This window comes from Synchiropus splendidus, chromosome 4 (genome assembly GCF_027744825.2).
Source record: "Synchiropus splendidus isolate RoL2022-P1 chromosome 4, RoL_Sspl_1.0, whole genome shotgun sequence".
Taxonomy (NCBI): Eukaryota; Metazoa; Chordata; class Actinopteri; order Syngnathiformes; family Callionymidae; genus Synchiropus; species Synchiropus splendidus.
Window position 1 is genome coordinate 60,761 of NC_071337.1, and position 12,117 is coordinate 72,877.

General features: G+C 47.0%; 1 protein-coding gene across 2 annotated transcripts in view; it reads right to left on the minus strand.

Moving 5' to 3' along the window:
- Nucleotides 1-2,469: 2,469 nt before the first annotated feature.
- plxna4 (plexin A4) overlaps nucleotides 2,470-12,117 on the minus strand; it is a 162,667-nt gene continuing 153,019 nt past the window's right edge. For both annotated transcript variants that reach the window (XM_053864191.1, XM_053864190.1), the window contains exons 30-32: nucleotides 8,795-9,007; nucleotides 7,632-7,782; nucleotides 2,470-6,334 (exon numbers count right to left, since the gene is read on the minus strand). In XM_053864191.1, the coding sequence (XP_053720166.1) occupies nucleotides 6,239-6,334; nucleotides 7,632-7,782; nucleotides 8,795-9,007 (460 nt within the window). In that variant the 3' untranslated portion in view covers nucleotides 2,470-6,238. The remainder of the gene's footprint in view (nucleotides 6,335-7,631; nucleotides 7,783-8,794; nucleotides 9,008-12,117) is intronic.

The window sequence follows — 12,117 nt, forward strand, 5'->3', positions numbered from 1 at the left end:
TTATGAGGTGAAACTGGATGACCATCAGCCATTTCTGTGAGAAGGAAGCAGCTGAAGCCTCATGACTCCTGAATGAAAACCGAGCGGAATGGAAACTTCTGTTCAAGTTGTGAGAATGAATCTAGCGTCCAAAGGATACATACAATACCCAGCTTCATATCACATGGCAATATGTCAGTTATTGATAACTGCATTGTGATTAGTAATTCTCCACCGAGATGATTCTTTGTTTTCCCACTGTGGGACTAATAAAGGCATCTTCTCATGTTTCGGTTTCCTTGTGCTTTTATTTTGTTATTTCTGGTTTTTGTGTGTTTCCCTTTCCTTGTTTCCAGCTTCCGGGCAACATGGCTGGCCTCGATCAGCTAATCTTCATTCTTGGAAATCTACTCCCTGGTGCCAGTTGGTTACTTCACGTTCCTGCGGTAAACTCTCTCTTTCATGACTCAGCTCTTTTATGATTCTCTCAACCGCTTCCTTAGTTGTATTCCTCACTTTGTTTTCTGTTTCTCTTTAGGCCCTGAAACCTGCACTTGACACGTGGGTTGCACGAGATGAGATGGATGACGACGAACCAGAACTCGTGGCGATCCGTTCAGCACTCTGTTTTTCCACGGAGACTCATTTATGTCGCAGCTCCCCTGTGAAGCAGACAGAAGGTCCGGAGTCAAAGGACCTCCCCCAGCCACCCCTCCTCCGCAGTGTGAAGTAATCACTTGGTTTCTCATCATCTGGTCTCGAGCATGGCTTCCTCATCGCCCCTCGACCTCTCACTCCCCCGAGCCCCTCGTCTTTTTTCTTAGCTCACCAGTCAGAAATATTAGGGTTGACGGTTGACAGCAAATATCGCACCCCTGCCCTGCCCCCCGCACCCCACTCTCTACCTGCCTTACGACTTTCCTCGACGCATTACTCTCAGTTCAGTAGGTGGTATATGGAGGGTGACTCCCCCCTCCCCCGCTGCTGTCAGTCCCTCTTTGCGCCCAACAACATTCCATTTCCTGATCTGTCATTCAGGTTTTCCATTCAGTCCTAATTTCTTTTCACCTTTTCGAGGTCTTTCCCTACACTGCTGACCAAGAGAGAAGGACAAACAGCAGATTTTCTTCGATGTGTCTCTAAAACGGTTTCACTGAAATACTTTTGGGAAATGAGATGGAAAGGTGATTCTAAAGGTTCATACCTATGTTGCGCAAGTGTTTTTTGTGGCGGTGAAGCGCAAATAAAAAAAGAACCATTTAACGATATAGAGGAGCATAGTTTCCTCTTTTTTTAACCCATGAATTATTGAACATTGAAGCCAATAATTCACACACATCACTTGTTTTCACCTCGTATTGCATGTTATAACAAAAGAAGCGCAGTTGCAATCATACGTTCATAGTGTTCCAAACCTGCTCACACAACACAGTCATCTCTGGACAGACTGAAAATCTTACAAAATGGTCTTTCAGGAGACTAGTAAAATGTAATCACTCTTCCTTTTGTCCATCATCAGTTGCAGAAGATTTGATGGAAGTGACTTCTTAAATATTTGGAGTTGACTGCGAGAATTGGTGAGCTGAATTCTCATTTTATTTATTATTTGTTGTGCATCTTTAATGTCATGAGGTCACTCAACAAATGCCGATACATTCTACATGTATGTACAGCGAAGACTGCTGTGGGCGACGCCTACCATCATGATGCAGATTCACGACGGCCGAGCGTTGATCCAGGTCGTGCAGCTGGTCTGGTCTGTATTCTGCCCAGCGGAGCCCAGCAACGGCACTTGTCTGCTCCCTTGTCACAGGTGTTCATTGGGGAAGCACCAGAAGAGCTGGCTTTGTTGTGCATGGAGCCACACTAGCGTAACAAGGTGGTAAAAGCTTGTGTATTTTCAAGGTGACCTTGGGAGCTATTATAGTAGTGGATAGGAACCTTTGGATGACGTGATCCTGGAGCTTGGATCAAGGTTTCAGGGTTCTGCTGCAGGCAAACCACTGGTCTCAGAATGGAATGACAGGGGGCATCAAAGGTGAGTTTTGGATGTCACTCAATACAAACCAAATCACCCTATTTCATGAGCGTTTTTTATAGTACGCATCACCCATTCAAATGTCGCCTCCTACTGTGCCTCCTAGTGGCTAGAGACAGTGGTCACACATCCAATGGTGTCATAATTGACGGCTGATGGACCCAAGTGCAGGCAGTGTTGGTCGGCAGAAGGCACGGGAGACGAGGTAAACTTGCAATTTATTCGTTGGAACAAATAAGTACAGACAGACAGATGACTAGAAAACTAAGGACGCCGGGAACAACACACAGGGAACAGGGTGAATCTGGAAAACAAGAGAGGCGGATTAGAATCAACGACCTACAATATAAATGGGAGAACAGAAAACACACACCCGGAGTTAAGCTCAACGTGGTGGTGGCACTAAACTGAAAGCGCTCGGTGGCGGCGGCTAATCAGACTCACACACACACACGAGGGGTAAACTGACGAATCTATATAACTAAAAGTGAGCCTTAAATAACAAGCTCACAACGCGGTCTGAATTGGAGGATGGGAGCAAAGACAAAAGCAGAGCGAGGAAGAATGAGGACAAACCAAGATACGGCTGAAATAGAGATCAAGCGCGCAAGGAGAATTTAGAAAAGACCAGGGAGGAAAGCGAACACACGGAAGTCTTGAAAGAGTTTACCTTGACGAAGCGAGAAGCAACAATCTGGCAAACAGGGCTGACGTTCACAGGTTTATATACGAGGAGTCTGATGAGGAGATTAACGCCAGCTGTGTTGCCAGTGAAGCTGGAGATAAAGCAGGAACAGGAAACCGGGGGTAACAAAATAAAAGCACGAGAGAAATATACAAAAAGGAACAGACAAAGTGCAGACATGACAAATGGAAGAGGGATGTGTGAAAGAGGGACCCCAACCATAGACCCATGGAAAGGGATAGTTATGGCATTTGGGTCCAACTTGGAGGACCTCCTGGGCCATAACAGCCTTTGGTACCCAACAGTCGACACAGAAGGAGCCTGCTGGTCCATATGAAGTGTGTTCTGCTGTGTGCATCAGACCTTGGCCAAAGAGTGGGTGCCAGCCTGTGGGGGTCACACCCTGGACAGCCGTGACAGGAAGGCAACTGATGCTGGACAAATGAACAGACAGACCGGGTGTGGACAGATGCAGACTGGATTTTTGTTTTTGTTTTTTCATATTGGTGGCCAGGGTTTCAGAAGGTCCAGTCAGAAACTCTGAGTTTGGAGACAAAGTTAGGTTTGGAAGTCGAGAGGAGGGTCTGCGGTGGATGAAGCATGTTGGAGAGGAAGACCACCAGTGAGGTGTGTGATGCCTACAGTGTACACTCTTCTGTAGGATGATCCAGATAGGGTCAAGCAAATGAGGGGCCAAATGTTTTCTAACACTGTCATGATGAAGTAACTAAGCATATCTGTTGAGAAAACGACATATCAATGGGGCCAAACATCTACACGCATCAGCTGTAATCCAGGCTCTAAAGCCAGCTGAGCGTGTAGTGACCACGAAAGGAGGCCCAGATTGGGCCGCGGACCTAGCGTTTGGCACTTAGCGGTGGAGCCAGATGAAAAAGGATGAAGACACTTTGAGGAGTTACTTGGTGTTCAAAAGGACCAGGTCACATCAAACGCAGTCAAAGCAACCTGGGAAAAGAGAAGCCACCTGTCCAGTGTCTGCTTTCATAATAAAGTTTATTCTATATTACAAATAGTATTTTGTTCTTGACTGCAAAATAGGAATGCATAATATTTACATACACAGGTATACAATTAATTATAACAAAGTTAGAGAAGCTTGCCTTATATTCCCCAGGTTTTGTTTTCATCTCTGGATAAGATACTCTTTATCTTTCAAATATTGTCTTGTAAAAGTTTGAACAGGTCTCTTCGACACTAAGCTAGGAAGAGGTTTGCACTTCCGACAAGATGTTTGAAGGTGGAAGCTTTATCTGTGCTTTTTGGCAACACCAGGAGGGGAGGGGGACAAACATGAGGACCAATTAGCCGGGGAGCTAGGTTTCTTCTCTTTCTTTTTCTTTTTTGGACATGAGTTTCGCCCTCCATGCGCAAACATTCATCACGCTCCGGTGACACGCAGGGAGGCGAAACAGACCAGTTCCACGCTTGCCTTTAGTTATTCTTCTCTGTCTGCAAAAGTTTCTTCTGGGGTCTGCTGATCTAAGATAAAGACACTCAGGCCACGTGGGATAAAACAGACGTTAAATATGCTCAAAGAAAAAAATGAAATGTTTTAGCAGCAACCACAGTGAAAGACTTCTGTGCCAGGACACAGCGCACATGGAAAACATAACTCATATTGCAGCAAAAGCATGACAAGGATTCCTAAAGAAAGGAAAACAGGAACTTGATGCGACCTGATCCCTGGGACTAGCAGAGTGACACAAGAGTCTTTTGAGCAAGGCAGTTTCTGTTTCATTCAATCCAAATAAGTCGGCATGCACGGGTATATTCGTCTGTCTGCATCTAACACGTCACACAGCACTATGAACATGAGGACGGGGCGGGAGGGGATAAAGATTCCACCTTAAACCAAGTTCATCGTTTTCCTTTTCCATTCTTCCGAGCAAAAGAAAGATAAAAGAACACATCCACATTATCAATGCAAGGCTAACGTTTCTTATTTTTCTTATTTTTTTTTTTAAATAGGTTTATTAAATTGTTTCTGTTTTACATGCGCATAAAAAGCCAATAAAGGACCCGAGGTGGACCGAAGCGGTCGTCACACATTCACATCACCACATGGGGCACGTTGTCAAGGCAAAAGAAAGGGCAGAGGTCAAAAAGGTACGGAGGTCGCCCACAGTCTCCCATTGTGGCGGCAACATCCAACAAGTCAGAAATACCTTCGCTCAGTCTGTCGTGCCGTGACGTCGGCTCTCCGCTGCAGCTGCAGACCCAGGGGAAACACAAGAGCGCTTTGGCTGGATGCAGCCAGCTACCGTCTCCAGCGTTTGTGCAAAAACAGAAAAGAATACTGTCGAGTCAGGAGACAGAAACGAGGTGAAACCTGCGGCCGGGGACCGAGAAGGAGCCGGAGACTTCACCTCCACAAAATGAGGTCAGAAAATTCATCAAATTTCCATTCACAATGGACATTTTTTTGTCTTTTGCACAGTCCTTTTTAGTTCCTTGGTGGCACTTTACAAAATATTTTGGACTCATTTGAGAATCTTTAGCTCCTTTGGTTTTCGGCTGACCAACTGAAGTCCACCGTGCTTTCAAACGCTCCAAACGGACGTCTTGATTTGTGGATGTGAACTGAGGCCCTTTGGGTAGCAGCCATCCTTGGCTACGCGGAGCTGAAGCGTCCGCTCCTCACCTCCTCCAGGATTGGTACCTGAGCAGTCCGGATCAGCTGCTGACCGCATCTGTGCGTGCGTGTGCGTGTGTGTGTGTGTGTGTGTGTGTGTGCATGTGTGCTTAGACACGCCACCGCCGCGGTGTGTTGCAGGACTCGGGCCTGGAGCTGTGTGCTTCTCGTGTTGTGTCTCCAGTGTTTGACTAATTCGTGGTAGTCACACCCATTTGGAAGCAGAAATTGTGAGCTTTTCTTTTCAGTGTTTGGGAGATGTGCTAATATCGCAACGTTTCAAAGTCAGTTTCTGGAAAGAAAACGCTGAGCAAAGCGCTAATCCTTGCCTCAATTCTTCTAAAACTTCAGCTACAGCAAAGGAAACATTCAAAGTTTGCCTAACTGGTCAGATATGTATGTTTGCCTGTAAGTACAACGTAAACTAGTGAAACCATCCTAGCAGCAATTGGGCTGATGGTCTGGTGTTTTCCCTCCTCACATCCTATACAGAGCCATGATAAAGCTAGCGATGACTGCTGTGATGTCGCCTCCTCTACATGATCTGCTCTTCCTGAAAGCAAAAATGTTTCTAGTCTTTTCAGCAACAGAGGCGCTTGAGGTTGCCAATATGGCCAGCCACACCCACCCTCCCCACCCTGGTCCGGAGAGTCCCACCTCAGCTGCGAACCAGCCCTCAGATATTCAGTATATGCAGCAAAGTGGGTGTGGAAAATAACAGGAAGCAGGATCAAGGTCATGGAAGAAGTCGTTTTTTTTTTTTTTTTAAAGGCGCGTTGAAGGAAGTCACATGATGAAAAAGATGGGGACAGGTCGTTGCTCAGGCACGGCACGGTTTGGGACGGGGTCTCTGCTTCCCAGAATGCACTGGGAAGTGTGGTTCTCAGCTCTCCAGACTCATGAAGGCCACCACCTGCTCCAACTTGAAGGCCAGCCTCTGTTTCCTGGCGCCGTCCTCCTGCTCCAACGCACACACGATCTGTCGGACACACACGCGCTGATGAGACTCGCCAAGTCATCAGTCATCACCTAACAAGGCAGAGTCACCCTGAAAACTGAGTCTCCAGCTCAGCCCAGATGTTGACTGTGCTTGATGCTGGTGTCACGCAGGTACGATAGCATAGTTGGGTAAACACGGCAGTACAGTGTATCTTCACGCTTCTGTGACAGTACACTATTGTGTTCACTTCATTCTTCTTACACTGTCTTCATACTTGTTTGTATCCATCGTTGAAAAGATGGTGGAAGATGGCACTCTCCGTAAAGCAATGTCAGGACAAATGAAAGAAATGAAAGCGCGACTACAGAAGCATGAAGGCGAGAGGGAGCGAAGCCGTGAGGAAGCAGTGGCGGTGGTTGGATGCAATGGGTGCCATCTGCGCCCACCGACCAGCCAGAGAGGGCATGGATTCCTTTGCTTTGGAGGCAGCCAATCTTTCTGTAGTAACACGCTGGTAACCCGTAACGAACACACTCCAAAACACTCCTATATTATCAGATAACCCTGTGGTCACGCCTGACCACACATGTTCTTTCTGTTTCAGTGGGAACCAAATGGGGTTGGAAATAGAAACGCGCAGCAACAGTGGAGACAAGGCTTCCACGTTCCTGGACTGAGCTTTCATGCCAAAAGTAGAACCAGAGGTGCATTATGTTGACATAAGGTTCTGTTCTAGCGACTCTTCACCATCATCACTTTGACATCATTTCACTTTTCCTTTCAAATGTAAAGCACTAGATTTTAGCTTGACGTTCTTTATGTTCCATTTATTTCTGCGAACTGAAAATCCCTGACTTGGACCCGTGTCTGAGTCAGGGCCACACATGACAGTGAGTCCACACGTCTCCTGGACCGTCACTGTCTGAGTGACCAAGGAGTTTCAGCGCAGGATTAAACCCAGTCACGGGTTCAAGCTTCCCTGTCTGACAGATTCACACGCCAGCTTGTTGTTTATACATCCCACACATTCAAATCTCCTCTGTTCCGTGTCATTCAGACACTCCTACTTGCTACTTTACTCTCATACCTGCTAGATACTTTTTCATGTATCATGTTGCAGGAGCACCGTCCTGGTGCGCCTGTTAAATTTCAACCTCTTCCACAGCTTCACTGCCATCGTTGTGATGGGCTTCAGTGTTTCAGGAGATTTTCTTTCAACATTTTGAGATGTGCTATTGCTTGTGCTGGGGCTTCCATAGACATCTGGCATGGTGGTGGAGTCAGGACTGCAGACTTTCTTTGTAAGCTGTTTCCTGCTTGATGACCGGTCACTCACCTCCTCTGTGTATTTGCCCACGTAGGAGTAAATCTCGCTGAGGGAGCTCATGGTGTTGAACTCGTTCATGTGCATCCGTGATTGTTCCGCCAAATACGCGTTCATGTCCTGGTCGCTGATCACTTGCATCTTGCTTATGTCAGAGTAGTACCTGGCCGAACAGAGACCACGTGGCACAGTCAGACGACACGGACGTATTGCTCTGCTCATTCCTGGACCGACGTCCAGACTCACTGACTACTCAGTCACTCTGAACATGCAATAAAACGTTAGCATGCGGTCAAATGAGAGATGATGGGCTGCGTGGAAACCAGACGTGAACATCACAAACATGACTCTTTCATTGATTTTAACTGGCGAAATCATCAGTTTAAGCCTTAATTTGTGGTCTGGGAGCTGTTTCGGCATTAGGACGGTTTCGGACATGCACCGTTTGTTTTCGGCAAATGCCAAGCAGAATGCTGGAACGGAGTCACGAGTGTTCACCTCTCCTCTGCCTCTGCTGAGCCTTGGTTTTCTAGGACTGATACTGGGTCACCACGAGCGCAGACGGAGCTGACTGACAGACGCCCCGCTGGTTCGGTGTTGTTTCCACCTCCTGCACCGTGGTGAACATCAGCTTGAACTAACTTCCTGTCCACCGCAGGCTGATCATTCTATCTGGCCGCAAGCTTCCACCTGTTTCAATGTAATGTGGCATCAACTTGAAACCAAGACTGCCCTCTAGTGGCCCCTGAAAACATGGACACCGTTTCATAAAGCCTCATCAGCCATCACTACCTTTTCGGTACTGTAGCGTATCGGTGCTACAAAGTCTGAGTCTGACTTCAGAGGAGAGGTGTGCACAACGAATGGACATTAGTCCGGAGATGAAGGCGAAAAATGGGCGCGAGTGAGATCCTCTCTGTTGCACTGCATCTTCTTCAAGTGTCTGTATCTCTGACTGGTCATTTTCCAAAGACGTGGTGACACGTCTGTCCTCTGTGAACTGACTCCTAAAACAAGAGCCTTCCAAGAGCCTTCAGAGTTTTGACTTCCAACACTGCAACCTGCAGAGATGTGGCTCCCCACCTGAAGCTCAACCTATCGCTTCATCTGAGCCTTGTAACAGCCCAACTGCCCAAAACTGTGTGTTGTTTTCATCGAAGGTCAGCGATTCTCACCTCTCCACCCAGCTCTTGTAGCTGGGAATGTCCTTGGCATAGAGTAACTTGTTGGAGGGCGAGTCCTTTCCCAGGCGGTGTTCCGAAGTGGAGCAGGAGTCCATGAAGGTCTGGGCCACCACGGACAGGCAGGCGTCAGTGATGCTGCTCTTGTGGATGTCAAAGACAAACTGGGGATTCTTGATCACATTCACCCAGAATCGTAGAGGTAGGCTGCAAGAGGAGCACAAGGAGGATGTGGTCAGGAGATGCAGCAGGGCTGGAGTTCAGGCTGGACCTCTGAGGAAACATCTGGCAACCAGACAGGTTGGGACCAGCAATGGGGGTTTATCCTGAGGGTCAGAAGTTGCAGTTAAGCTGGAAAACATTCCCTAATTCTACCGTCTTTGTCAACATGTTCCTGAGCCGCAGCCGTTGCTTGTTTAACCCCATGAAATGAAAGACATCATATTTGACTCATGAATGTTGTGGCACCATCAGTTTGGATTTATTATAGACATCCATCCATCCATCCACGTCCTTCTCCTTCTCCTCCTCATCCTCATCCATCCATTCATCTATTCATGTTCATCATCATCATCATACATCCAACCAATCAGAAGGATCAATAAAATCTCCCCTGTTTCAAAGCATTTCATTGCTGAAATCTATTTAGAATATTTGACCATAAAAGTACAGATGATTCTCATGTTACCTGTTTTGAGGACTCGTCTGAGCTGTGTGAATCGTGAATCACACTGACCATTCCTGAGCTATTATACCAAGAATTCAGCATAAGACTTGAAGCATGAGGCGGGGTCACAACTCTGCCCTGTGTTTGGGGGGTCATTTCAAATCCACTCATCAACATCAGTGTTAGGATGGTGAGGCCAGCCGGGGAGGGCTCAGGGTCAGAGAGAGGATTGAAATGAGCTTCCACGTTCTACTGTCACTGCACCCCAGAGCAAGGTCTTACCTGGCAGAGGGGCTCAGTTCAAATCACCTCCAGACTCCAAGCATCTACAACAAGCCTGACCACAATTCAAGATCTCACCTCATCCATCTTTCATCGCTTAGGATTCCAGGTGGAGATGGAAATAGTCCGGGCTACATTTTGGCTCCAGTGAGGAGGACGGTGAAGCCAGCAGCTCTCACTGCTCAATTCAACACAGGTAGGAGGTCATGGGCTCTCATTAGGATCCCGGTTTCGGCACACGGCGAAACATATAACCAACATATAAACAAAAGAAACTAGGCTTTTACGATTAAAAAAAAAATTTTTTTGGCTAGTCATATTTATGTCATACAAGAAATTATTGTTTTTATACTTTTCAATGTATTAAAACTACATCCAATAAAGTATGATATAAATATTTCTTTTGTATTTTCATTTTTTTAAATAAAATACAAAATAATCATCCTGAATTTAACAATATATTTCTGGATATATCTTGTGTCACAGTACTACCGTGGCCTCTACATGCACGTGAGGCTGTAATATATCGATTTTACCCATCTCTGCTGTGTGTGTGCTCGGTTGCTGTGGCGACACAGTCGATCACCACAATTATAAAAAATCGAAGAACAGTAAAGGACTGTGGATTTGACCTGCGGCTCCAGCTCAATGGAGTCATCTCAGACAGGAGCACACTCCTGGCTTCACTCGCTAATCCGCCGCCATGATAAGACGCGCATCCAGAGCAACAAGGCCGTCAATAATAATAATAAAGACATGTCCGTTTCTACTTGCTCATTTGGAACACCTAACTATTGTTTCATTCTCCCCATTATTCTGAGGTCAACTGGGGAGATGCAGTGAAGCACTAGTGACCTGGCTGGAGGAGGGGCGGGGGACAGGCTACAGTGGTTCCTGGCTGCAGTTGATGGTGTGTGTGATGACAATAGGCCTGGGCGACTGCACGTGACTGAGCTGCTGTTTTTCAGGGAAGATGTGAGTCAAGATTCTGTGTGGCACTTATTGTCAACATGCATTTGAAGCATGACAAATGAGATCTACTGTGTTGGATGTGAAGAGGGAGGAGTGAAGTGCACGTAAAGAAACTGCTTCCACTTCACAACAGAACACTGTGTAGCAATAGATGGCACATGGATGGACGTCATTCTGAAGGAAGAAACAAGAGCGTTTCTCGTTCCTCCTGGGTCGCTCCCTTGAGTCACCCTGGCTGTCGTGCGTGCTGGGCCGCAGGAAGCAGCCCATCCTCACTGCCATGGCCACTTACTGTGTACTGACGATGGGAAAGAGGACTTCTGCGTCCTACACTGACGCCGAAGGCAGCCTGCAGCGCTGCGTGGTGACGCGTTTTTCTATGGAAGCACACGCTCCTCCTTCCACAGCCTGACACCGTGGGCGGCGCCTCACGTGAAAGGAGGACGGAGGTTGGGGGGAAGTGAGCCATGAGGTGGTGCTATTTTTCTTCTTTAGTGCCCTTCGGAGGAGAGCCATGTGGCAAGTTCTAAAACTAAATAAATAGCATTTTATTCTCACACAACACGGGAAGGAATACTTCCTTTAATTCACCTTTGTTGTCAGTATGGGATGCAAAAGTCCACTTTCCCAATGTCAATAGATGAGGCCAAGAGAGTGAGGATGGGCGGGCAGGAAGGACTGAACGTTTTTTCCTCTCTTTTTTTTAATTCAAGTTGATTATCAAATCACAAATGCTGCAATATGAAAAATAAGAGCATGTGGAGCGAGAGCGCGGTCGGAAACGCTGGCACCCTGCTCCACCAGTCGCAGAGCTGCCACAGCGAGCGCTCAAAGATTGTCTGGACTGTCCGTATTTGATCACGTTCCACCCTGTTCACGGTTGTCACGGATCAAGTGAGCTCCGTCGTCTTGACTCACTGATCAACTTTGCTCCCATCAACTGACTCCCTGCCAGACCCATCCATTCTACAGTGCAGAAGCTCAGAACCAAGTCTGGACGCGGAAAGAAATAGGAGGCTAGTGTGTCAGAGTTTTGGGATCAGCACTGTGGACCACCGTTGGCTTTATGCATTGTATATTTTCCATCTGCGGCAGTGCCTTGCTCTTATATCTGATGCTATGTAAGTGAATGATTACCGTATTTTCCGGCCCGCAGAATTTCAGACAGAAAACAGATCTTTTTCGTACATGAGCCGCGGGTGCACTGGTGCTGTCTGAGGATCACTTCTAGCGGTCCTCTAGTTCTGGTTTTGAAAACGGCTCCAGCATGGAGACTGACTCATCAAAGAATCTGGGCCATGTTCTGAACTTCAATCATGAACTCCTCACATCTTCCATTTTTACATTGAAAGTGTTGAAAATGCACTGTTTTTCGAGTAGATCCAGTAGGTCTCTG